The following is a 24370-nucleotide window of genomic DNA, read 5'->3' as shown; positions in this document are numbered from 1 at the left end:
TCCTTTTAGCATCATACGTGTTTATTATACCATTAATGGAATCTTTTTTATATAGTAAACATGTAATACATGTAGTAGAACTTAAGTAGCGAATGAAGCTGATTTAATGTGTTAAACCAAAACAAAAATTGTAATGGCAATGAAGCCTACAAGAGGATTTTGAATCTTTTAAAGAGTTTTCATTTTTTCTGACGATGTTTCTTGGTTGAAGCAGCACCGGTGATGAGTCGGAGAGCTTGGCTAGAGTTTTTGAGGATTGAAGAGGATCTAGGGACTTGTGCTTTCCGCTTCTTCAAGAAAGCTAACCCGGTTTTCAAGCATTCCGGTGGTGGAATCTCCTTGTAAAGAACCGTTTCAATACTGCAGAGACAATAGAGAGAGAGAGACAAATCAGATCAAACCAAAGAGAGAGAAGCTAGAGTGTGTAAGAAGATGGTCATTAGTACCCTGAGCTCTTTTGCTTTTTCTTTCTGGGGTGTTCTTTGTTGGCCTCCTCTTGTTCAGAATCTGAACTGTTTTTCAGCCTGTACATGAGAAAACATTGTCAATCTGTTTTCTAGTAGACAGTGTTTATATGCATAACGAGAAAAAGAGAGATCAAAGAGTTAAATTTACTTGTCCCGCTGAGCAAGAAAGTCTATGATGTTTTTGGAAAGGAATCCCTTGTTTGCAAGAGCTTCATGGTCTTCTTCTTCCTCGGTCTCCTCTTCTCCTTCGAAAGTTTCAATCTTTCGTGACTTCTTTGGCGTTATCTTCTCTAACAAATGCCTGCGACTCTCTTTCTTTTCCCGGGCAACCCTACAGAAGCGAAAGCAATCTCATTTAGAAAAATTCACAACATTTCAAACTCAACCCTCTTAAGTGAAGCTTAGAGATCACAAGTTCCAACAAACAAAGAGAGAAACAAACAGAGCTTAGGATGAAAAGAACAGGAAATACACACAACTGATTCTTGAATAGATAAAAAAGTAAATGTTAAGTAATCTAACGTCCAAGGAAGGATTACACATAGTTGTGCTAAGATCAAAGTGATAATTAACTATCAAAGGAAGAAACTTTCTTCTTCTTACATAAACTCCTAATCATCCACAAGCTTCAGAAGAACTCGTTTGATCTAACTGCGAAGCAACTTATAAAGTTTTCAAAAGAAACTGCAAACATAAACACTACCCATCCATAATGAGAGCGAGCTAGATAGAGAGATAAGGAATCACAAACCTAGCTTTGTTCTCTCTCTGTATTCTCCTCAAAGCTGCATCTTCCACCTTCGCCTGAAACAAAGCCCAAAAAAAAAACCCCAAACTTAGTAGAAAGCTAAAGCATTGTTTGAGCTTAATTAATCCCGTAAAGAAGACGGCAATTAGACCTGCTCCTGGGTGAATTCCTCAGGTGGACCATCGGAGTCGGAATCTGAGTTGTGGTCTTTCTTATCCGACGACATCTCTCCTCCTTCTTCTTCTTCTTCGCCGGTGGTGCTTTCTAGGGTTTAACGGCTCCCGCTAATTCACACAGCTGATTTCGATTCTTACTTCCTCTCTTCTTTATGATGGGTTTCTTTTGGGCTCGGCCTTTTTCTTTAAGCCCATTTAATAATAGCTCAGTTTGTTAGAGCGTGTGACAGCTAACCTCAAGGTTGGTGGTTCGACCTCTCCTTCTAGCGTTTTTTTTTCCTTTTCTTCTTGTCATTCATGATTACTACTACTGATTGAAAGGAGATGGGTCCAGAGATACCTCTATTACTGTTAGATTTCTTTACTAGTTAAAGAGTGAAAAAATGTTCAGCTTATTTTTATCCTAGCATGCAACTCTGGTTCTTTTGACTACATGGTAAGAGACAAGAGTGTGCCGACAACAGAAGATGGTAATAGACAAGCAAAAAAAAGTACAAATAAGACAAAACTCTACTCTAAAAACAACAAAAGATTTGATGTACACATTAGATTTAGCATTACAGGTAAAAAAAAGTCCACTGAATAAATCACTATCACTTTATAGTAAAAGAAGACAAACTTATATATTATATATGCATATATATTCTCAGCCAACCAATAACAAATTGTAACTTATGCTCTCTCTACTTTACACTCCCAAATCTATACAATGTTCTTTCATAAACAAACCTTTTATCACTGATGCAATAGCAGCAACCTGAAACTGAAGTCATACGGTACTACTTGAACCAACTCCATTAGTGACTCTTTGTTCTTTCTCTCCATACACTTTAGAGTTTCTTCTCTGAGCTTATCAGGCAACTGAAGGCAAACCCAATCCAGCAACGACTCCAAATCCTTTGCGAAGTCTAGCAAGTACCAATCTAACACCTTTGGAAGCATTAGTTTGTTCTTTTTGGAGATCCCAACTGATGCTTGGAGATAATCTCTCTTTGCAGCTTCTAGCTCCTCCTCTACATTACCTGCTGTGTATACCCTTACGGCAGGAGAGGACCAGCTTCCACAGGCGAGAGCGAAAGTGACCAGAGGCTCTGACCATTCCAAACCAAATGTGCTGTGAGCTCTCATCTCTTCATGTGTTGCAGTCTTGGGACAAGTCTTTTTCCAATAGAAGAAGAAAAATGATAAATTAGCATATACACAATTTAAAAGAGAAGAAGATAAGAAAGGAACTTACAAACTTCAAGTGGTATGGAAGTCTCAAGATGAAGTGTTCTATTGTGATAGCATTTAGTGAGTGTCCTCCTACAACTATTGTTGCCTAAGACACAACACAACAACAAACAAGAAGATGAATACAATGAAGCACAATGGTATCAATCTTTTGGTTTTTTGAGTTTAGACCTTTTGCATCAAGGCTACAACCATCTCAGGTGTCCCAGGGATCCCATGCTCCAAGAATGCCTATGTAAATTAGAAACAAGACATCAGTCTCTTTTAACATTTTACAAAGACATATCATACAAAGGAAGCTCACATTCATCACGCATGAGTTATAAGTATTTATCCAGAAAGCAAGCTTCTGCTGGTGGCTAAGACCGTCTAGATTCACAACCGAAAGCTTATTAAGCAAGAACCTGGAGATAAGAACATTAACACACACAAAAAACATGAGTTTAATAGTATTCAAATCATTTGTTTAAAATGAGATTACTTACTTGAGACGATGGATGAGAAAAGAAGCATTGGTTCTTCTTCCAAGATCAATTGAAGAAGCATCAACTGAGCAAAGATTCTTGTAAGCACCAATCTCTCTTGCTCTCCACTCTAAACAGTTACTATACGGATCCAACGCAGTGTCTTTAGACGAGCTAATCCTCAAGATAATGCTCACAAGACACTTCAGCAAATCCTCTGAAACTCTGTTTGCTTCAGAAGATGATCCGGAGACACTACTCTCCTGTGCTTTGTCTTGTTCTTCTAATCTATCATCTATCTGAACAGCAGCCTCTGGCTTAACCAGAGGCTTCTTCTTCTTCAAGAATCTGCCAAGCCTCTTCTCAGGTGATGATTCCTTATCCTTCTTAATCTGATTCGTTTGTTTGCTATTCACCAAAACTCTCTGATCAGTGGAGAAGAGTTTCCTACTTGACGAGACGCTTCTGCTGAAACTAAGAGACTGTTGATGATGCTTTTTAGGAGGAGTGATCATGGAATTGAACTCATGTTGGGACATTGATTTTGATCTCTGGTGTTTAGTGTTTCTAATTGGAGAACTCTCTTTCAAACCGTTGTTGTTGCTATTAGGACTCTCTACATTCTTCTTGGAAGAGATGTAGACAGCTTCTTGGTATAGTCCTTGTCTATAGCTTACGACTTGTTCCTCTAACCGAACTACTTCCTCTTCAAGAACAGCTACTTCAGCTAAAAGCTCCAATGTCTAAAGAAACAAAAGATCAAAACACAAAGAACAAGGAGTTTGATAATGTGAATAGTTTGGGGTCTTACATGACGAGGGAGATAAGAGGGGAGACGAGGTAAAGCTCCTAAAGGTCTAGTGAAAGCTCTCTCTAATGCTCTATGCACATTCTCCTCATGTCTCAGCTTCCTCTTTAGCTTATCAACCTAATCTCAACAATAAACATTTCTTTTTAGACTTTTAAATTAAAATCATTAAAAACTCAAAGAAAGTAATAATCAATCATACATCTTGAAGCAAGTCCATTTTCTTTTCTCTGTTAGCTTTGCGCCGATTAACCAGAGGTTTTCCATTGCATTGAGACTCCATCTTCTTCTTCTTCTCCTCCTTTGCAGATTTTAAAATACCACGAAACATTATTACTCATACACAGAAAAAAAGAAAGAATACACTCAAGGAAGAGAAGCAAAACTTGAGTTTTGTAAAGAGACACTAGATTGTTCTCAGCCTTTGATAGTGGACACTTGTAGATAACAATTGAGTATCGATCACTTTCACTGTGACCAGTAATTTCACTAAGAATAACTTTCTTTTTCTAGAAAAAAAATAAAGTAAAGATACGGTTTTGTAAATAGTCCAATGTTGAAGCCAAGAATCTTAAGAATTATAATCAAGATTGTATCCATCATCTAAAGGAAGAAACTTTTTCAGAAACTAAACAAAACCCACCAAGAAAGCAAATTCACAAAAGTGGAAAGTGGTATAGAGAGAGAGAAAAGTTACTTGATTGGTGCCATGCTTTGAAGGAGCTTTCATGGAGGAAAGAGCAGCTCGAACACCACTAGTGTTCATCGCTTCTCTCTCTAATCTTCCTTCAACTTTTGCTTTCTCTCCACTCTATCTGATATTAACCCAAGAAAGAGAGAGAGAGAGAGAGAGAGAGAGAGACCCCCATCAAAGATATTTAAAAAACACAAAACAGTAGAAGTAAAAAGAAAGATACAGTTTTAAGTGGCTGTAATATAAAATATTAAACTTTTCCGACATTAATTAATATTTGCTGTAATAGAAATTTAGTACTATTACCTCTTGGGTTAATGAAACAGAGAGCGGGAAAACTTGAAGATAAAGCGAGACCCAGAAGCATGTGTTTTTAAGTTGAAGCTTATGTTTCCCAAAGATCCACCATTTTTATTATATATATATATTTTTTAAATTCATATTTATTTATGTATGTTTGGTCAGATAGTTCTTGAACAGAGGGAGAGGAAGAAAGGTTACAGAATCTCTTATTGGAGGTGAAGAAGTTTCAGATAACGACGAGAGATCAATGTTTTAATCATCATTTTCTGCTATTTAATTAATGTTTTTTTTATAGAGGTGTGAGTGAAGATGTGAGATCTGAGTGATGAGCTCTCTTGAGCTGGTGTTGTGTTGTGAGATGAGGACAACCAGGAAGAGAGCGACTTTATCTTATTTTTCTTCTTCTCTATCTGTTTATTTAATTAAAATTTGGTATTTAGTGGCTTGCTGCTTTCATTTTCTCTCAATCTTTTCATTTAAAGAAGTTAATACTACTATTTTATTTCACTCGAATTTTTAAGAAATTAAATAATAAAACAGTCTTAAAATGGAAGAACCAAATTATCTAATTATAATTTTTTGTCAGTATTATTTACTCGTACTGTAATATAATTAGTGAAGCGATCTTTTGGAAATTTTGTAAATCCTTTTGTCCTTTTAGTACTGCTTCAAAACAGAACTGAATAGTAATTTTTTATATACAAAAAAAGTTACTCCAATGATTTTATGAAATTTGAACATGTTCCAAGCAATTATCAATAAAAAAATAGTGGAGTACTTTGGTGGTTTCCAGCTTTTTGTTTTGCGTTTACACCGTGTGATATGATAATATCTTGTGAAAATTCTATGGAAATGTCAAAAATATTGGTCACTAGTATTCTGATACAAGTAGTAGTTCAAAGCTGTCACTCGGAATATAAACAAATTCTAGATGCATTTCTAAATCTAAGATATCATATATCAAGTCATACCATATATCAATCTCACATTTGTTGATTAGCTTAAGTGGAGCTTATAAATAACCAATTGATTAGGGACTATATTAAACCATATAAGTTTTTTGTTTTGTAATCAATTATCAATTATGCAGGCTGTACTTAAACACTAGTGTGTTTCTGCAGAGTTAAATTCTGATACCTTTTAGAGAAAGCAAAGATAACGTGCTTGTTAATTATGATGTTAAAAGAAAAATACTAATAAAGTAAGAAACTCAGAGAGATGCTGACATCTCACTTGTAATGCCTTTTTAACATTTGATTTTCATTTCTCCTTTACTCTGCTGTCAAATCGAGTGATCCACATAAAAGGAAGTAATTAAGATAATGTGAAATCAAAGAGTAAAGATTGATCTGTCATTCCCATTGACAGTGTTTTGGATATTCACTTATGCAAATTTAAGTATCCTTGAAAAACGTTTCAGGACAGAAAAAAATTATAATTTCTTTGTAACAAAAAAGAAACAACTTTTTTTTCTGATTACTAATTACTTGAAGTTTTTTATAAGCATTTGCTAACAAACTCTTAAAACAAATCATGCTCAAAACCAGATTTAGATGGAACATGTTGGGTCCTGAGATCAAAAAGAAAGCTCTATTAAAGTGGTAATGTCACACCAAGGAAAAAGGAAAAAATACTTAAAGGTGATTACAATTATTATTTCAACAATGGGAAAATTTTAAGATATGTAGAGTCTAGAGATTGCATTTGCCGAGGCTTAGGCGTGGTAGTATTACACCATCGATACAATTGATTACTTTAATCAACTAACATGCATGTTATTAGTTGTATTAATATTTAGCGACGAGAAAAGAAACGGTGGATTAGGTATACATTATGAAACGGGATTTAATGATACTACTTTGGCTGATTCTACTAAAGCAGCATTAGCACGTGACAAAGCTTAGCAAAACTTAGCTTTTTAACTCATACTTCCATTTCTCTAGTGGGCAGGGTCCCATAAGCCATACTCTATGCATGCAAACAGTACATAGTTACGGAATTCAACTTTCTTCCATGTTATTACACTCTAGTGAAACAATCTATTTTTCATATCAGAAGAATCATATCAAAATAATTTCGTATATATATGATTTGACTATACCTAGCTAGGATAAAACACAAAATAATTAGCCACGAATACCGATCGAGTATCAAGTTAGAATGTAACCCAGTGATCTAACAATAAAAAATTCCTAGTAATTAGAAAAATGTTTAGTGAATGCACATGTAACTAAGAAAAAAACTACTCGAACGTGCACCATTCAATCGTAAAGAGCGATAATACAATGTAAGGCATGCGTCTCAGCCATCCAAATCATTATTTCCTCTTCTTTATATATTAAGGTTTTTTATTTACCCCAACACATATTACAACAGTGCACCTTTTACATCCAGCTGAAAACACTGTGACGAGAACGGAAAATGTATCATATAAAGATGTAAACTGTAGTTCAGTGACAAAAAAAAAGATTAAAACTGTAGTTAGAAATATTGGGGTATAGAAAACTTATAACATATTTATTGCAATAAATTCTACTATATATTGCATCAATCATAAACTTGAACATTCCATCTGAAATGGTATATAAATGCAAAATTAATAACCAAATCAATGTAATGAGATATCTCAATTTTACAAAAATATGAAGGTAATGCATCAATCTATAAACAAATGGTCCGAACTCCAAAACTGAACATAAATAATACCCTTTTGCTTTTTTTTTCCGTTTTTTTTTTCTTACTCTGCTTTACTTTTGGGCTGGACCCAGACACTGTGGTCCCTGGGCCTAGACTTAACCCAACGATCAAAGACGTAAAACATGAATTATATTAGAATTTTATAATAAATATTATGGTCAGCTACTATACAAATGGCGACGAAAAAAACTGTGTTTATTTATATTTTTCCTTCAAATTGGAAAAACAATGATATAAAATTCCTGTTCGCATTTACATCACAAAAGGTCGACGTCATTCATTCCCCAATATGTAATATCGAAACAAGAATTTTTCGGAATTTAATTAATAAACATTTTAGACAAATTTCTTTTGTCATATTTCCTTCTATGGACCATTCTCAACGTAAAGTGAATTACTATGAATGAATCCAAAATGAATAGATTTGTTTGCAGTAGTCTTCCATAAGTGACAAGATTATTATTCTTTTATTTGAAAATATTTGCTTTTTTAAATAATATATTGCAAATCTTATAGATGTAATAATGTTACATATCATGTACCCATTCCCAATTTTAATTTAGATTATATGAAAAGTAGATATTTTAATTTGACAGCAATAGAAGAAGTAGCAAGAACATCTTTAACGTTAGGAACCAATAAGAATTACTAAAAAAAAAAAATATTAATATTATAATACTTTATTTATTTTTTATTCTCTTGTAAAAAGTAAAAACAATAACCAACTGACATATTTGACATATGTATGTTTCGAAACCTTCTTTTACGGTGGTTGTTTTAGAACCGTTTTCCTTTCTCTTTCATACCTTTTTATTAATTAATTTTATTTTATTTTTGAAATTTATGTTAAGAATCTAGCGTTAAAGATGCTCTTAACATATTCATCCGAGACGAGAACAAGAACAACTCATTTAATGATTAGAATTATTACCACTACAAACTGAACATTGTAAGACAAGTAATGATCAATTTTTTATGAATAACAAAGTTCTAATGTAAAGTTATACTACTACTCATCAAACCCAATTACTACTCGAAAGTCTTCAATCTTCTATACACGACTCGAATCCAACACCTTCGATATTATGACGCATGCTAACTATGCTGTCTGTTTCTCGATGGTGTTATTAGTTATTAGTCCACATATTCATCTCTCACATGAGAATTCGACTCATAGACAAGTTAGGCTCGTGACATTGACCGACTAGAGGATGCAAAAGTAAACCATCAGTTTCTATCACATTGTAGCATTGTACTATAAATCTATAACATTAAACGATAACATCTACACATTTGAAACCAAAGTTCAACAAAACTCTGCATTTGTTTGATAAAAAGTTCGAGGACTCTTTCCAATACATATATCATCTTGTTTTTGCTTTATACAAAATATAATTCAAAATTTTTGAGTATCAATAAAATTAAATAAAACATAATCAGTTTATTATAATCATTCTTGTATGATCATAACATGCTATTTAGTTTGACGTAATAAATATATTAGATGCCACATAACTGTTTGCCTCTATGATCATCTAGCCTTTTCCCATCACATGCCATTAATGGACCTATGTGGTGCTGATAGCAACGTACAACCATGACATTTCATGAGAGGATCTTAACACAACTAAAACATAAACTTGCTCTTGTGAATTTTGTAATCTCATATAAGTTAACATTTTGGACCTATATATAGCTCCTTTTTTCTCTTCTTGCCACATTTATACACATAAAATTAGCTCATTTCCATTGATCGGTCCCCAAGTTTTCAATGATTGGTCAATTTTTTCTCCCTTTTGATAAGTAATATTGTGGTCCAATAAGACAAGTGAATAGGGTCCATTTAGGGCTAGCGTACGTGGTATATCGCATGTTCACTATCACTTATGAACGCATGCAAGTGAAATTACATGCCAAAACCTAAATATACACATGTATATGTATTTTTTTTGTGAATGACCCAATATGTTATTTTGATCACATATTTTTTCAAAAATTGTTTGTTTTCTATCATTATGCCCAAAGAATGTTTGGTATCTGTTTTTTAAGGTCCTTTTTGTTAATGTGTTTATTCTTTATACAATTTGAGAATTTAATAAAGTAATTATGACCATGTCATATAAAATAAAGTAATTATGACATGGTGGATAATCATTAAATAATTGAACAAATGGTTATAAACTACTTGGAAATAAATGAAGGAAGGAAGTTACATCTTTATCATAAAGCTGTAATGCCTCGGTGTGATTGAACAGCCAAAGATAAGGAAAGAGTACAGTGGTCATTGGTCAACGTCAGCTTCCCTTAAATCGCAAAGTGCGATTAGTACACTTATAATGATCACTAGTCCTTTTAACAGTTTCATAGTTAGCCTTTGACAAAAAAAAAAAAAAACAGTTTCATAGTTAGCAAACGTAATTACAAAAAGAACGTACAAAGTGGACTAGTGGATCATGCCCATTTTCATATTTATAGGCCCTTAATTAGCCGACAACATTTAGGCCCAAATAATGATGAAGCCCAATTTAAAATTGGATAATTTGGAATACACGTGTAAGTGAAGATAACCAGCAATCTCAACCGACATTGTTTATAAATCAAACCGGATATGAACCAAATGCTTTGCTAGGTTTGTTGTGTCGAATGTTTTTGACTTTTGACCAATCTGATTATGGATTGAAGAATGTTAAATAAAAGAAATAGAAAAGATTTTACATTTTTTCTTATTTATAAAGCTAGCAAATCAAGCCTAAAGCAAACCAGGGAAGTGGAGAAATATGAACTTAATATATCTTTGCTAAATCAAATTGGTTATAAAATTAGTTTTAGAAGTAATTCAGAGAATCAAGTCCAGATTATATGACAGGTATGGTCAGAACAAGTCTGGACAGGCAGGGAGATGTGTACTACTAACAAATCCAAAAGTACGGGACTCAATTATTAAAGAATCAAATAATTGAGTTTTAAATCTTGGTAACTATTTTTTATTGGAAAGTCCACAAAAACAATATTCGGTCTTACTTAGCATTATCTATTACAATATTTACTCGTAAATTAAGCTTATGACAGCTCAAGCTCGACACTGACAGTCTCTAAATTACATTAAACAATACAATCCCCAAAAGAATATACAAACTACAATCATGAATTGCACGAAATGTCTGAAGAATTGCACGAAATGTATGAAGAAAAAGTCTCACCAAATAAATTATGTGTCTTTGAAAATATCCTACACGTAAATTTGTGTATTTATACCTATACGAGAAAGCATATCAAATATACAGTTGCAACAATCTTATACAAAAAAAATCAGAATTATTATCCTCTACCTTAAAAGATATCGATCAGCTATCATGGAAGATGGCTCGTCCTGTAAGAAAAACAAACCGCCTTCATGGGGAAAACTCGTAACAATCCTCAGCCTCGACGGCGGCGGGGTTCGAGGAATCATTGCCGGAGTCATCCTTGCTTATCTAGAAAAACAACTTCAGGTTATAAAGCCCTTTCTCAAAAAAAAAAAACTTCAGGTTATATCATATGTACCCGATATTCTATATATATATCTTTGAGCATATATCTGACGGTAAATAGTGTGATCATAAACATGGTTATTTTATCCCGGTTAAAATGTAAACTCTAGATGCGATTAGTTATAGATGTGAATATTTTAACATTTTCTCAAAAGATGGTAGTATCATTAACTATTATATGTATATAGGAGATCGATGGAGAAGACGTGAGACTAGCTGATTATTTCGACGTGGTATCAGGGACTAGTACCGGTGGTCTCATGACTGCCATGTTAACTGTACCGGGCAAGAATGGACGGCCTCAATTAGCGGCCAAGGACATTGTTCCTTTTTACCTTGAACATTGTCCCAAAATATTTCCACAGCCCGAGTAAGAAAACAATAGTTATGCATATTAGTTACAGATTGGCAATGAGTATTAAAAATGCCAAATGAGTAAATTCTATGTTTCTTTTAACCAATTATTTTGGTAAAGAAAGCAATAAATTAAGGATATACACATAAAAAAAAATTAATTACGTAGTCAAACCAACAATAGATTTAGCTCATTATAAAATGGAAAATCTAATAATAAACTTTATCAAACAAACAATAATATATGAATGATTTATCTTTTCTTTGAACACAAACTTACTTTCATTCATACTTAAACTTCTTTAATCCTCTTTGGCAATACGCATAACATACAAAACATATGAATGATTTATCATTATAGAATAAATGGGCCCTAAGTAATCATCTGCTTGTGGACAAATGAATTGTTTTCTTTGTGTTTGTAACAAAATGCAAATACTCAGATCATAACATAATGACAACATTATACGGCTTGATTGCACTCTACAAATGATTTTTTTTCCTTTAGTGAGCATATACTATGATTCCATGTGGCAATTAAAAGTCATTCTAAATGCAGAGGCTTGGCTGCTCTGTTACCTAAGCTTCCAAAGCTTCTGTCTGGTCCAAAGTACAGCGGAAAGTATCTACGTAAGCTACTAAGTAAGCTTCTTGGAGAGACAAAACTTCACCAGACAGTCACAAATGTTGTCATCCCTACCTTCGACATGAAGAAACTCCAACCCACCATCTTCTCCTCTTACCAGGTAATTTCCTCTCCATCTCTCTCAATCACACATATTGCCTAGAATCTAACGGTCTTATTTCATATAGCTCAATCTAACGGTAATAGTTAAATTTCCTTGCACCGTGTTGTTGAAGGCATTGGTTGACCCTAGCTTGGATGTCAAGATATCAGACATATGTCTTGGCACATCGGCTGCTCCCACTTTCTTTCCTCCTCATTACTTTTCTAATGAAGATAGTCAAGGCAAGACGACTGAGTTTAACCTCGTTGATGGCGCGGTCACGGCTAATAACCCGGTATAAAACAATCCTATAACAATGTGAATGTTCACAAATTACATTTTAAAATAAATTGACAATGAAAAGAGTGTTATCAATATCTTTATCAAGATCATTTAATTAATTTTGTATTTGTGTTTTTTGTATAGACTTTGGTGGCCATGACTGCTGTTACTAAGCAGATTCTGAAGAACAATCCTGATATGGGTAAGCTTAAGCCACTAGGTTACGATAAGTTCCTTGTTATATCGATAGGGACAGGGTCTTCAAAAAACGAGGAGAAGTATAGTGCAAAAAAGGCAGCAAAATGGGGAATCATATCCTGGTTATATAACGATGGATCTACTCCGATATTAGACATGGTCTCGGATTCAGGCCGTGACATGATCCATTTCCATAGCTCGGTTTTGTTCAAAGCCCTCCAATCAGAGGACAAGTACCTCAGAATCGACGTAAGAGCCATGACATATATATCAAAAATTGCCACTGATCGTTTACTTTATGTGAATTCGTATGTGTGCGCTTAATTGTAGGATGATACACTGGAAGGAGATGTAAGTTCGATGGATCTAGCAACAAAATCTAACTTGGAGAATCTTGTGAAGATTGGAGAGAAGGTGCTGAAAAACAGAGTCATGCATATGAATATCGACACTGGTGTCTATGAACCCATTACTGAAAATATCACCAATGAGGAAGAACTCAAAAGGTAATCTAAAACTTTAAAAACCTCCAAATTTTCGTTTTATGACTTGAGTCGTAAGTAATCTTATTTGTTTTTGGTGGATCTTAGTGTTTGATGTGTGATATCAATTTGGTAATGCAGATTTGCGAAAATTCTATCTGATGAAAGAAGATTAAGGAGAATGAGAAGCCAAACAATGGTTCAAGATCCATCAAACTGATCCTAATGAATAATATGTGGAAGACAGAGATATATGAAAATGATCTTTGTGTGTGTGTGATACTCGGCTATCTTTTGTGTGTGATTACTCGGCCATCTTTTGTGTGATTACTCGGCCATCTCTCTTAACAAAGATCTATGAATAATGTGATTTTTTTTAATTGAACATTTTTTTGTACTTTTCTTTCAACAAGTTGAATATTTGTTATCTCTAAAATAATTAAGTTTTTATGGTTCAGTACCACAAAGCTATCTCTAAACCGAGAAGCTCACTGGACTTATAATATTGGCTATTTCATTTTAGTATAAAAGGCTAACTAAGCTTGAAGCAAACCAAATAAGTCACTACGCATGATTCATGACATTTATTCCAGTCAAATGAATTATATTTTTTTTTTTTAAATCAACAATTATAGAAGTAAAGTTGAAATTTGATGAAACAGAAGAAGAAAATACTGCTGAAAAAAGGAAAACCACAAAAGATCATTTTCTCAATGAATTGACAGATGCCTTTAAAACAAGTCCGGATAGTGGATCGAGAGGAGAAATGTGTCGTACTAAATCCCAAAAATCCAAATTCAGTTATGAAGTTCTGGATGCAAAATTTGTTGGCACATGCAAAGTCCACAACATAAAGTATTTATATTAGGATCTAAAATTATATATTGGAATTATTTCTCGTAAACTAATTAAGCTTATGAAAGCTCAAGCTCGATGTCACTGAAAATTAAATGAACTATATGTTTTCTTATTCCAAAGAACTTGCAAATTTTTGTTAATGTGTTTCTTGGATTGCAAGTAATCTCATTGTTTGATGTTGATTTGTTTTTTTTTGTGCGTCTTATTGTTTGATGTCTGATATCAATTTGGTAATGCAGATTTGCGAAAATTCTATCTGATGAAAGGAGAATAAGAAGCGAGAAAATGATTAAAGATCCATCAAACTGATCGTTATAAACAATAATATGGGAAGACGACTAATATATGATATGATCTTTGTGTGTGTTTAGTTGGCCATCTTTTTGTGTGTTTACTCGGCTATTTTTTATGTGTGTTTACTCGGCCATCTTTGTGTGTGTTTTACTCAGCCATCTCTCCTAACAAAGAACTATGATAATGCGATTTTTGGTTTGAATAATTTTGTTGTTGTAAGAATCATGACTAACTAAGCTTGAAGAAAATCAAATAAATCACTAGTCATGATTCTTAACATTTAATTTCCAATCAAATGAATAAATTTTTTGAAATAATCATTCATTATAAAATTAAAGTTTGAATTTGATGAACATGAGAAGAAAATATTGCTGGAAAAAGGAAAACAACAAAAAGCTAATTTTGAGATCATCTTCTCAACAAATTGACAGATGCCTTTAAAATAAGTCCGGATAGTGGACCGAGAGGAAAGATGTGTCGTATCAAATCCAAAAAAAATCCAAATTCAGTTTTGAAGTTTTGGATGCAGAATTCGTTGGCTGACTCTTTAATGCAAAGTCCACAAAAGCAAATATCCGAATCTTGATTAAGATTTATATATGCAGTTACTTCCCGTAAGTTAAACTTAAGACAGGTCAAGCTCGATGAAACTGAAAATTGTATTCAAATTATCTTATTCAAAAAAAAATGAACTACAAGCCTGATTAGCTCGAAATTTATGAAGAAAAGTCTGACCAAATAAAATTATTTCTTAGAATCCTTGACACGTAAAATTGCATGTTAGTTTCAAACAAAAAAAATTGCATTTATATATATATATATATATACACACAAACATACAAGAAAAGACATAGGCATCGACGCATCGATCTTCACGTCCGAAATATTCACCAAATTTGATTTATAATCTTCTTCTTTTTAATAAATAAGATCGTTCATCTATCATGCACTCGTCCTGCAAGAAAAACAAACCGCCGTCTCGCGGATCACTCGTAACCATCCTCAGTCTCGACGGCGGTGGAGTCAGAGGAATTATGGTCGGAGTGATCCTTGCGTATCTAGAAGAGCAGCTTCAGGTTTGTAATTGATTATATGTTATGCTTGTTTTTTTCTTTTTTCAAATATATATGCCATATTACATATATTTAATATATAGATAGTTCAATTAACTACATAATTTTCAAACATATAACCAGCAGAATAAAAATTATATAGATTACTTCCAAGATAGTTCAACTATAAAATTCCTTTTTTCTGGTTATATTTTCGAGCTATTCATATACCTTATATTGTTCAATTTTGCCGGTAAGGCCCTCGATGGAGAAGACATGAGGCTAGCAGATTACTTCGACGTGGTAGCCGGAACTAGCACCGGTGGCCTCATGACGGCCATGTTAACTGTACCAGACGAGACCGGACGTCCTCGTTTCGCGGCCAAGGACATTGTTCCGTTTTATCTTCAACATTCTCCCAAAATATTTCCACAGCCCGGGTAAGCAAATAATATACAATTATATATATCACAAACGCCAATCATAAATTTTACAGCTTAAAAAACGTATAGGTATTCTCAACGTATTAAAAAATATATATCGGAGGTTCTTTACGAAATAAAAATAAATAAAAACACAAATAGAAGATAATCGTTGTACTTTACATTGCCGTTTATATTTTACAGTTTACAATGATATATGACAAGTTGACAACAAGTACTGGGACAATGTAATTAAAATAAAAAAAAAACACTGTATGTTGTAAATTTCAACGTAAACGTGTTAAAAAGCTTGTAACTTTTATAAAATAAAACACAAAGAAAGATAATTTTGGAAATTTTATTTCATTTTTCTAGAACACTTGTCATTTATATAAAATTCCACGTTGAGATATATAAAAGACATTCTAGTGAATAATGCAGAGGATTGGCTGCTCTCTTACCTAAACTTCCAAAGCTTTTGTCTGGTCCAAAATACGATGGAGTGTATCTACGAACTCTACTAAATAATCTTCTTGGAGAGACAAGACTTCACCAGACAATCACAAACGTTGTCATACCTACCTTCGACATGAAGAAACTACAACCCACCATCTTCTCCTCTTACCAGGTAATTTCATCTCTCTTCTTAACATAACACGTATATAAAGTTATAAACTATATAATCAAAAGTTATTGTTTCATCAACATCAAGCTAAGTAGCTAACAGTAATAGTTAATTTTCTTTGTAACGTTGCTGAAGGCATTGGTTGACCCTAGCTTGGACGTCAAGATATCAGACATATGCATTGGAACATCGGCTGCTCCTACTTACTTTCCTCCTCATTACTTTCAAAATGAAGATATTCAAGGCAAGACGTCTGAGTTTCACCTAGTTGATGGCGGTGTTACTGCTAATAATCCGGTAAACACACAACCTTAGCAGTTTCTAGATACTGAAAAAAAAATCAGAGAAGAATGCAAAAAAGAAAAACGCTTTTTACTTTATTAATTAGGTTTGATTTTGAAGATTTGGAGAGTATTTAGTCAGGTAAGTGTTAAGACAAGCAACTAATTTTATTGTGTTTGGTTTTGCTATAGACTCTGCTGGCCATGACAGCTGTCACTAAGCAGATTGTGAATGATAATCCTGACATGGGTGAGCTCAAGCCATTAGGTTACAACAAGTTTCTCGTTGTGTCGATAGGAACAGGGTCTGCACAAAAGGCGAAGAAGTATAGCGCAAGAGAGGCTGCAAAATGGGGAATCATATCTTGGTTATATGACAATGGATCTACTCCTATATTAGACATTACCATGGAATCAAGCCGCGACATAGTTGATTTCCACAGTTCTGTTGTGTTCAAAGCCCGACAATCCGAGGACAAGTATCTCAGAATTGATGTGAGAACGACACATGAAAACGACACATGAACATAAATTACAATTTGTTACTAATCATTTAATTTACGCAATTTTTATGCGTAAATTGTTTGCAGGATGATACATTGAAAGGAGATGCAAGCTCTATGGACCTAGCAACGAAATCCAATTTAGAGAATCTTGTGATAATTGGAGAGAAGATGCTGAAAAACAGAGTTGTGCAGATGAACATCGACACTGGTGTATATGAACCTGTCCCTGGAAATGTCACCAATGATCAAGAACTCAAGAGGTAAATTTCAAATTTTGTTGATCGATTCTTGGATCAATTGTCATCGCATCGTTTGAGTAATGGTTAAAATGCAGGTTTGCGAAAATTCTCTCAGATGAAAGGAAATTAAGGATGCAAAGCGACGCAATGCATAAAGTTTCATCAAGTTGAATGCAACTTGACGATCGCTCGTGCTTTTGTTGTGATTAGTTGCATAAAGAATAATTTGCTTTACAAATAATAGTAAAGATAAAATTAATAGTAGTAATTATGAATAGGTTTACTGTATAAGACAACTTTGATTATCCTTTGCTCATGTGTTTTTCTTCTCTATGATGAAATTACATTGCTTTCATATTGTTCAACCAATATCAAAATTGACTACTCTATGATTTTATATATAATCCGTACAAAAACTGTAACTTTCTTAAGGGATGTTCAGTGTTCAAGAACTTGACCCCTTCATGACCCGTGACCAAAAAATAAACATTCATAAGAAAACTCATATATAAATGTCATATGCCAAAGCTATTAATTAATCGTATCTATTAAAACGGTCATAAGAAAACTCATATATGTATATTACACGCCAAAGAGTATGAATCACTTATTTTATCATAAAATTAATTAGGTACTAATTAAAAAATTAAAAGGTCAACTAAAGGAAACTAGATACGTGAAGAATTGCATAGGAGGGCGTGGGTGGGTAAGGTAATATCGAATGATTAAGACTAAATTTGTATTTCTTTTTGTAATTAACGCGAAAACATTTGACGTACGGCCGGATATCCCACGCAAACGTGGACCATGTATGCATTTTGTACTACGGCATGGACAGAATAAAATACTGAAAATCGATGTTTTACTTTTTTTTTTGTAAAAGAAATCGATGTATTACTTGGTTGTTGAACACTTGAACTTCAACATATAGACAATTATACTATCAAGTATATATAAAACAAACCAGACATCCTCAGATCAAGAACACCAAATATACAAATCATATATTTGTCGAAAGTTGAACTCTATTTCAAACTCATAAACAGCATGCATTACTTTAAACATATTCTTAAAACCTGGACTTCAAATTAAAATTTGACTTTTATTGCTTAGTATTTTGATTTTTATGTAAAAGTTATGCAAGCAGCAAATACTTTTTTTTTACTAATTATTACCCTTGATATATGATATATCATATTGTTAGAAAAAATAGATGTATGATATATCCAATATTTTTTTTATAAATGATATATCCAATATTTATTTCAACTTGCAACTCTAGTTTTGGATTATATATAAATTTCCTGAGGAAAAAGGATATTACGCATACATAAAAAGTTCATGACTAACCGTAACCATTCCAAATCCATAATTCAGGCAAGTTTTATTGTTTCGTGTAGCGGTTACATTTGCCTGAAAAGTGTGGTTCTCGTTGTCTCTACACGTAAATGTTTTATTGGACAATCTCATTACCCAGTTCTGCTTTGTTCTATTGGTAAAATATCTCACATATACTTGTTTAAGCACCCTGATTCAAACAACAAAAATAGCAATTTCAGGATGTTAACCCAATTTTTTATAACATAAATTAAGCAAAGAGTTCATAATTTTGGAGCACTGAGGAATAAAAAGATCCCTTAAAGATGAAATGTTCATAAATAGCGGATTATTATCTTTAGATATTTTTATATATAAATCTTTTTGATATATATATATATATATATATGTTCAGGTGACTTTTGCTTATAATTTGTGTGAATGAATGTCGATTAACTGTTTTTATGGAAAAACAGTTGTCATTTACAGTATAGAAGTATGTGCGTAACGTGACATGCTATAAAGTAACCTTAAGTGTAACTTCCAAATCAAGAAATCTCTCATTAGATTCACACAAAAATCCAACACTAGAGTGGCTTTAACTAGGGATGGCAACTTATGTACTGGACCGCGGGCCTGGGCTTGTAAGGGCTTGGTCTGGGGCGGGCTTGGGCCGATATAATCATAACCCGCAAATTAGCGGGCCTTGCGGGCATGGGGTTGCGCGGTGCCGGGTTCATTGCGGGACGGCCCATATCACCCGCGGGATAGCCCATTGGGACCGCATCTAGACACTTCTTCGTGTTCCTCACCTGAAAACAAAACAAGATAGAGAGAGTGAAAAGTGATGGAGGCATGGAGCTTCGTCGATAATGGTGTGACGAACTGGAGCTCCGGCGAAGGCCGTTCGATGTCCGATCGACGAGGCGTCGTCAGTGCTTCTGGTGACCGAATCGCGTTCGAGCTGCAGCATCGAAGGTTTCTATTCCTCGTCGTTCCATCACCGGAGCTGTTCATCTTCCTCGTTCCATCACCGCCTCACCGGAGCTTCTCTTCTACATCGATCTACCACTGCATGCCGTAGATTATCACCGAGCCACCACCGGATCTTCTCTTCTTCACTGAGCCACCAGTGTAGCTTCTATTCTTCACCAAGCCACCACCGGAGGTTCTCTGCTTCACGGAGCCACCACCGGACCTTGTCTTCTTCACTGAGCCACCACCGGAACTACTCCTCTGCAGCCGTAGCTTCTCTTCTTCACGGAGCCACAACCGTAGCTTCTCTTCTTCACCGAGCCACAATCGTAGCTTCTCTTCTTCACCGAGCCACCACCGGAGTTTCTCTGCTTCACGGAGCCACCACCGGAGCTTCTCTTCTTCACCGAGCCACCACCGGAGCTACTCCTCTGCAGCCGTAGCTTCTCTTCTTCACCGATAAAAAGGTAGTGGTATCATTACTCGTTTAGCTAGCTAAGTAACTTAGTAGCTCACCAAAGACGTTTTTGTTGTTGCATTGAGTTTGATGGGGAACAAAGCGAGAACTCTTGAAGATATTGTGGACGCATGCTTGGCATATGGAGTGATGTCTCGATATAACAACCAAAGGACCTCGGGTTAGTGCTTCTTACAGATAACTAGTAAGCATTGCTAGGATCACGGTTTAGATAGGGGAACTCATTGTTTAGATATGAGTCACGGTTTAGGTAGGACTCGGGAATGTTGTTCGATCTGTTGTTTGAATTGTTGTTTGAGAATGTTGTTTGAACTGACTTAGGAAGTTAGGAGTTAGGACTCGGGAATGTTTGAGAATATTGTTTGAATTGTTCTTTGAGAATATTGTTTGAATTGTTTTAATTTTTAAGTTTCCTAATTTTACAAAATTTAATTAAAAATAGGGATCAAATTAAAAAAAACCCTACATCCACTTAGGTCACGACTCTAGCCGTAAGTTAGAATAAAAAAACTAAAAAACTAGCAAACTTAGAAACGTGAGTACGTGACTACGTGAGAGACGATGGGATCATCCAGAGACGATTCAGAAGAGCAATTCAGTTTGAATACTGACTACTCGCCACCAGCTACCTGTGACTTGGGGACTCAGCAACTCATTGCCAGACTTGCTGCAGAAGAAGAAATGAATGATCTGAGAGCTGATGAGGCTGATGATGGAAAGAAGCAAGCACGGAAAAGAAAGTTGATTAGTCTGGTCGATTCAGAAGAAGAATCTGATGTTGAAATCACACCTCCAACCCAATCAACCAAGCCTCGCAGACAAACAACTTATGGAACAGCCAAGCGGAAGCCCATGTTACAATCCACTCTGGATGGTGGTAGTGGCTCGTCCGCACGGGCTCGTAGTCAGAAGAATGTTCCGTTGAAAGCCCTGATTAGGGGAGGAAGAAGAAAGGCATCAACTCAGCCCTTGTCTAGTGAGGCGCGAAAAAAGAAGGGCTCCTCTAGTCGGTCGCAGAAGAATAAGAAGAAGATTGATGAGGATATACCGGATTTTGATGATGATTTCGAAGAAGTTGAGTTGGATGAGGCTGAAATCAATTTGGAAGAGATGGAGAATAGGCAATGGTCAGACGTTTGGAAGGATTTCACTGTGGTTGAAAAACCAAATGGAGATTTGAAAGCTGTATGCAATCATTGCAAGAATGAGTATGCGTGGTATTCTCACTCGCATGGAACAAGTGGGTTGAGGAGACATCGAGGGAGATGTAAAATGTACCCAAGGAATGGAGGAAGGCAGCAACAACTCAATACCGAGGGTAAAGTAGTAGCTCGCAAGTACGATCATACTGTGTTTAGGCAGTTGGTAGCAAAGACAATTGTCCAGCATGATCTACCATACTCTTACGTGGAGTATGAAAGAGTGAGAGAGACATGGAAGTATTTGAATGTTGATGTCCAATTCATCTGTCGAAACACGGCGAAATCAGATGTTTATCGTTTGTATGAAAGCGAGAGAGAGACACTGAAACGTGAGTTAGCGAGTCTTCCTGGACGAGTCTCCTTCACTTCCGACTTGTGGACATCACTGAAACGTGAAGGATACATGTGTGTGACAGCACATTACATTGATCGGAATTGGAAGTTGAACAGCAAGATCCTGTCATTTAGTGCTCTACCACCACCACATAACGGAATGAGTGTTGCGGTTCACCTTCTTGAGTCGCTGCAAGAGTGGGGTCTCGACAAGAAGGTTTTCTCTATCACATTGGATAATGCTTCAAGTAATGACTCGATGCAAGACATAGTCAAATCGCAGCTGTTGTTAAATGATGATTTGTTATGTGGAGGAGAATTTTTCATGTCAGATGTGCTGCTCACATCCTTAACCTGATAGTGCAAGATGGTTGAAGGTTATTGGAGGCGCTTTGCACAAAGTTAGAGAGAGTATTAAGTATGTGCTAGCATCGGAAGCGCGGGAAGAGTTGTTTGAAAAATGCGTGAATGCTGCAGGCATAACTGAAAACGCGGGTCTGATCTTGGATGTGCAGACAAGATGGAACTCGACTTACTTTATGCTTGAAAGAGCCATCAAGTTCCGTAAAGCTTTTGTTAAGTTGGAGACATTTGATAAGAGAGGTTATAAAGTGGCGCCTACAGCTGAGGAATGGACGCGAGCTGATAAGATATGCCAATTTTTGTGCCCTTTCGCAGAGATCACAAAACTGATGTCAGGTGCTAATTACCCCACCTCGAACTTGTATTTTTATCAAGTTTGGTCCATCCATGAGTGGCTTCAAATGAATGAGTGCAGCGAGGATGAGATCGTCCGAAAAATGGTGCCACCAATGAAAGAGAAATTTGATAAGTATTGGGATGAAGTTAGTGGTGTTTTTGCAATGGCAGCAGTCTTTGATCCACGTTTCAAGCTTTCAATTGTGGAGTGTTGCTTAGGGAAGCTTGACATGAGTACACGTGATGTGAAGTTGAAGAACTTGCGCCAGAAGCTGAGTATTTTGTTCGAGTCTTACGACAAAAAATCCAAGGCTAACTCACCGTCTACGGAGCCACGTGAGACGGTTCCACAAAATGTCACTTCTGCAGGTTCCATGGGACTGTTTGGAAACTACCAAGTGAGTATTTAAAATCGTTTTTAAAGTATCAACTTTCTGTTTTTTTAAATCGTTTCTTTTTTTTTTAAAGTATAAACTTTCTGGTTTTTTTTTAAATCGTTTCTTGTTTTTTTTCTATAATTCATAGGAATTCTTTAAATTTCGCAAAGTCAACGGAGCTGCTACTGGAAAGACAGCTCTAGAAGCTTATCTTGATGAACCTCCTTTGGACATTGATAGTTTAGAGAGCTTGGACATTCTCCAATTCTGGAAAACTAACACTCATCGTTATGGTGATTTGGCTGCAATGGCTTGTGATCTGCTCAGCATTCCTATCACAACAGTGGCTTCAGAGTCCTCCTTTAGTATTGGATCGCGAGTTCTTAACAAATACCGGAGCCGTTTACTCCCAAAAAATGTGCAAGCTCTGATATGCACTAGGAATTGGATCAAAGGATATGAGGCTTATGAACATGGTAAATATCTCACATTATAATTACTTGTATAGTATCATTATCTTAAACACTAATTAATTCCAACTTTTAAAATTTACAGAAGACGAAATTGATCCTGCAGAGGAGACATTACCATCTTTTGACTCCATTGCCAATGAAGAAAATGATGATGCGGAAGTCTGATATTTTTATTGATTTGCTGTTTTGTTTTGTTTCAATTTCTTGGATTTGTTTGACTACAATGCTTGGGTTTTTTTTGGCTTTATTACATTGGTGTTTTGGTTAAGACAATATGAAAATCCAATTGCTTTTCTTTTTGTTATCAACAAAGTGACTTTGCAATCATTTAAACAACACGGTTCAGCTGCACGACTATAATCTTACTCGAATACACCACCATAATCCTAACTGCACGACTAGAGACAGAGGCATGGTCGTATAAAAGCCATCCCTAGTCCTATACACGACCAATTCAAACAACACGGTTCAGCTGAAGTAATGGCTCGAAGCAGAAGCAGCTTGAAGCAGCTAGAATGGTGTTTTCTGTGACGTCCCGCGGGACAGCCCGCGAAGGCTTACACATTTCGCGGGACGGGATTGGTCAGCTATTTCAGGACCGCGTCCCGCGCGGGACGGTCCCGCCGTGTACCGCCAGAAGAGAAGCCCGCAGAGGGTCGGGACGGGACGGGACGGGAGAGCCCAATTGCCATCCCTAGCTTTAACATATACATCTCTTTCTATAAATATGGGTTTGTGTTTCATCCGTAACGGTAGTTCTCAGTGTTTCACCACATTTATAACCATCTCCGTCTTGAAAACCGGACGAGAAGTTAATCACTTAGCGAGAAGACATAATAAGCTTTGTTTTTAGATTATTAAAAACGAGGTTAGGAGACAAAAAAATAATAATCATGGCTTTCTCTTCAGAAAGAAGATTATGCTATCTTTCTCCTTCCCACGGACAACATGTGACGATCCTTAGCATCGATGGTGGTGGAGTCCGTGGGATCATTCCCGGTATTGTCTTAGCTTACCTCGAATCACAACTCCAGGTATGTCTACTTGAATCTAAATAAGTCATGTTAGGATCTAT

The 24370-nt window shown here is 35.4% G+C and overlaps 5 protein-coding genes across 5 annotated transcripts; 3 read left to right on the top strand and 2 right to left on the bottom strand.

Moving 5' to 3' along the window:
• Positions 1–35: 35 nt before the first annotated feature.
• On the bottom strand, positions 36–1531 carry LOC106369676 (neurofilament medium polypeptide-like). Its single transcript, XM_013809801.3, has 5 exons — positions 1367–1531; positions 1219–1271; positions 616–798; positions 447–524; positions 36–360 (listed from the first exon to the last, which is right to left on the bottom strand). The coding sequence occupies exons 1-5, from the start codon at positions 1439–1441 to the stop codon at positions 180–182; spliced, it is 570 nt and encodes a 189-aa protein (XP_013665255.1). The 5' UTR covers positions 1442–1531; the 3' UTR covers positions 36–179.
• A 439-nt stretch (positions 1532–1970) lies between these two features.
• On the bottom strand, positions 1971–5148 carry LOC106437978. Its single transcript, XM_013879119.3, has 9 exons — positions 4897–5148; positions 4594–4711; positions 4099–4197; positions 3900–4016; positions 3110–3831; positions 2929–3028; positions 2796–2855; positions 2629–2712; positions 1971–2549 (listed from the first exon to the last, which is right to left on the bottom strand). Exons 2-9 carry the CDS (start codon positions 4660–4662, stop codon positions 2127–2129), a joined length of 1674 nt encoding a protein of 557 aa, XP_013734573.2. The 5' UTR covers positions 4663–4711; positions 4897–5148; the 3' UTR covers positions 1971–2126.
• A 3807-nt stretch (positions 5149–8955) lies between these two features.
• LOC106369686 (patatin-like protein 1) lies at positions 8956–13563 on the top strand. The gene is made up of 7 exons (XM_013809810.3): positions 8956–11081; positions 11309–11490; positions 12034–12220; positions 12336–12497; positions 12629–12931; positions 13013–13188; positions 13306–13563. The coding sequence occupies exons 1-7, from the start codon at positions 10944–10946 to the stop codon at positions 13382–13384; spliced, it is 1227 nt and encodes a 408-aa protein (XP_013665264.1). The 5' UTR covers positions 8956–10943; the 3' UTR covers positions 13385–13563.
• A 1555-nt stretch (positions 13564–15118) lies between these two features.
• LOC111215242 (patatin-like protein 1) lies at positions 15119–17807 on the top strand. Its single transcript, XM_048778101.1, has 8 exons — positions 15119–15224; positions 15260–15392; positions 15627–15808; positions 16232–16418; positions 16551–16712; positions 16889–17191; positions 17287–17462; positions 17537–17807. Exons 2-8 carry the CDS (start codon positions 15261–15263, stop codon positions 17610–17612), a joined length of 1218 nt encoding a protein of 405 aa, XP_048634058.1. The 5' UTR covers positions 15119–15224; position 15260; the 3' UTR covers positions 17613–17807.
• Positions 17808–20772: 2965 nt separating this feature from the next.
• Positions 20773–23622, top strand: LOC125575900 (zinc finger BED domain-containing protein RICESLEEPER 2-like). The gene is made up of 4 exons (XM_048735118.1): positions 20773–22034; positions 22108–22843; positions 22971–23298; positions 23378–23622. Exons 1-4 carry the CDS (start codon positions 20773–20775, stop codon positions 23458–23460), a joined length of 2409 nt encoding a protein of 802 aa, XP_048591075.1. The 3' UTR covers positions 23461–23622.
• The last annotated feature ends 748 nt before the right edge of the window (positions 23623–24370 follow it).

Source organism: Brassica napus, chromosome A1, assembly GCF_020379485.1.
Source record: "Brassica napus cultivar Da-Ae chromosome A1, Da-Ae, whole genome shotgun sequence".
Taxonomy (NCBI): Eukaryota; Viridiplantae; Streptophyta; class Magnoliopsida; order Brassicales; family Brassicaceae; genus Brassica; species Brassica napus.
The sequence above is the reverse complement of the archived record's forward strand: the minus strand, read 5'-3'. Positions and strand labels throughout refer to the sequence as shown.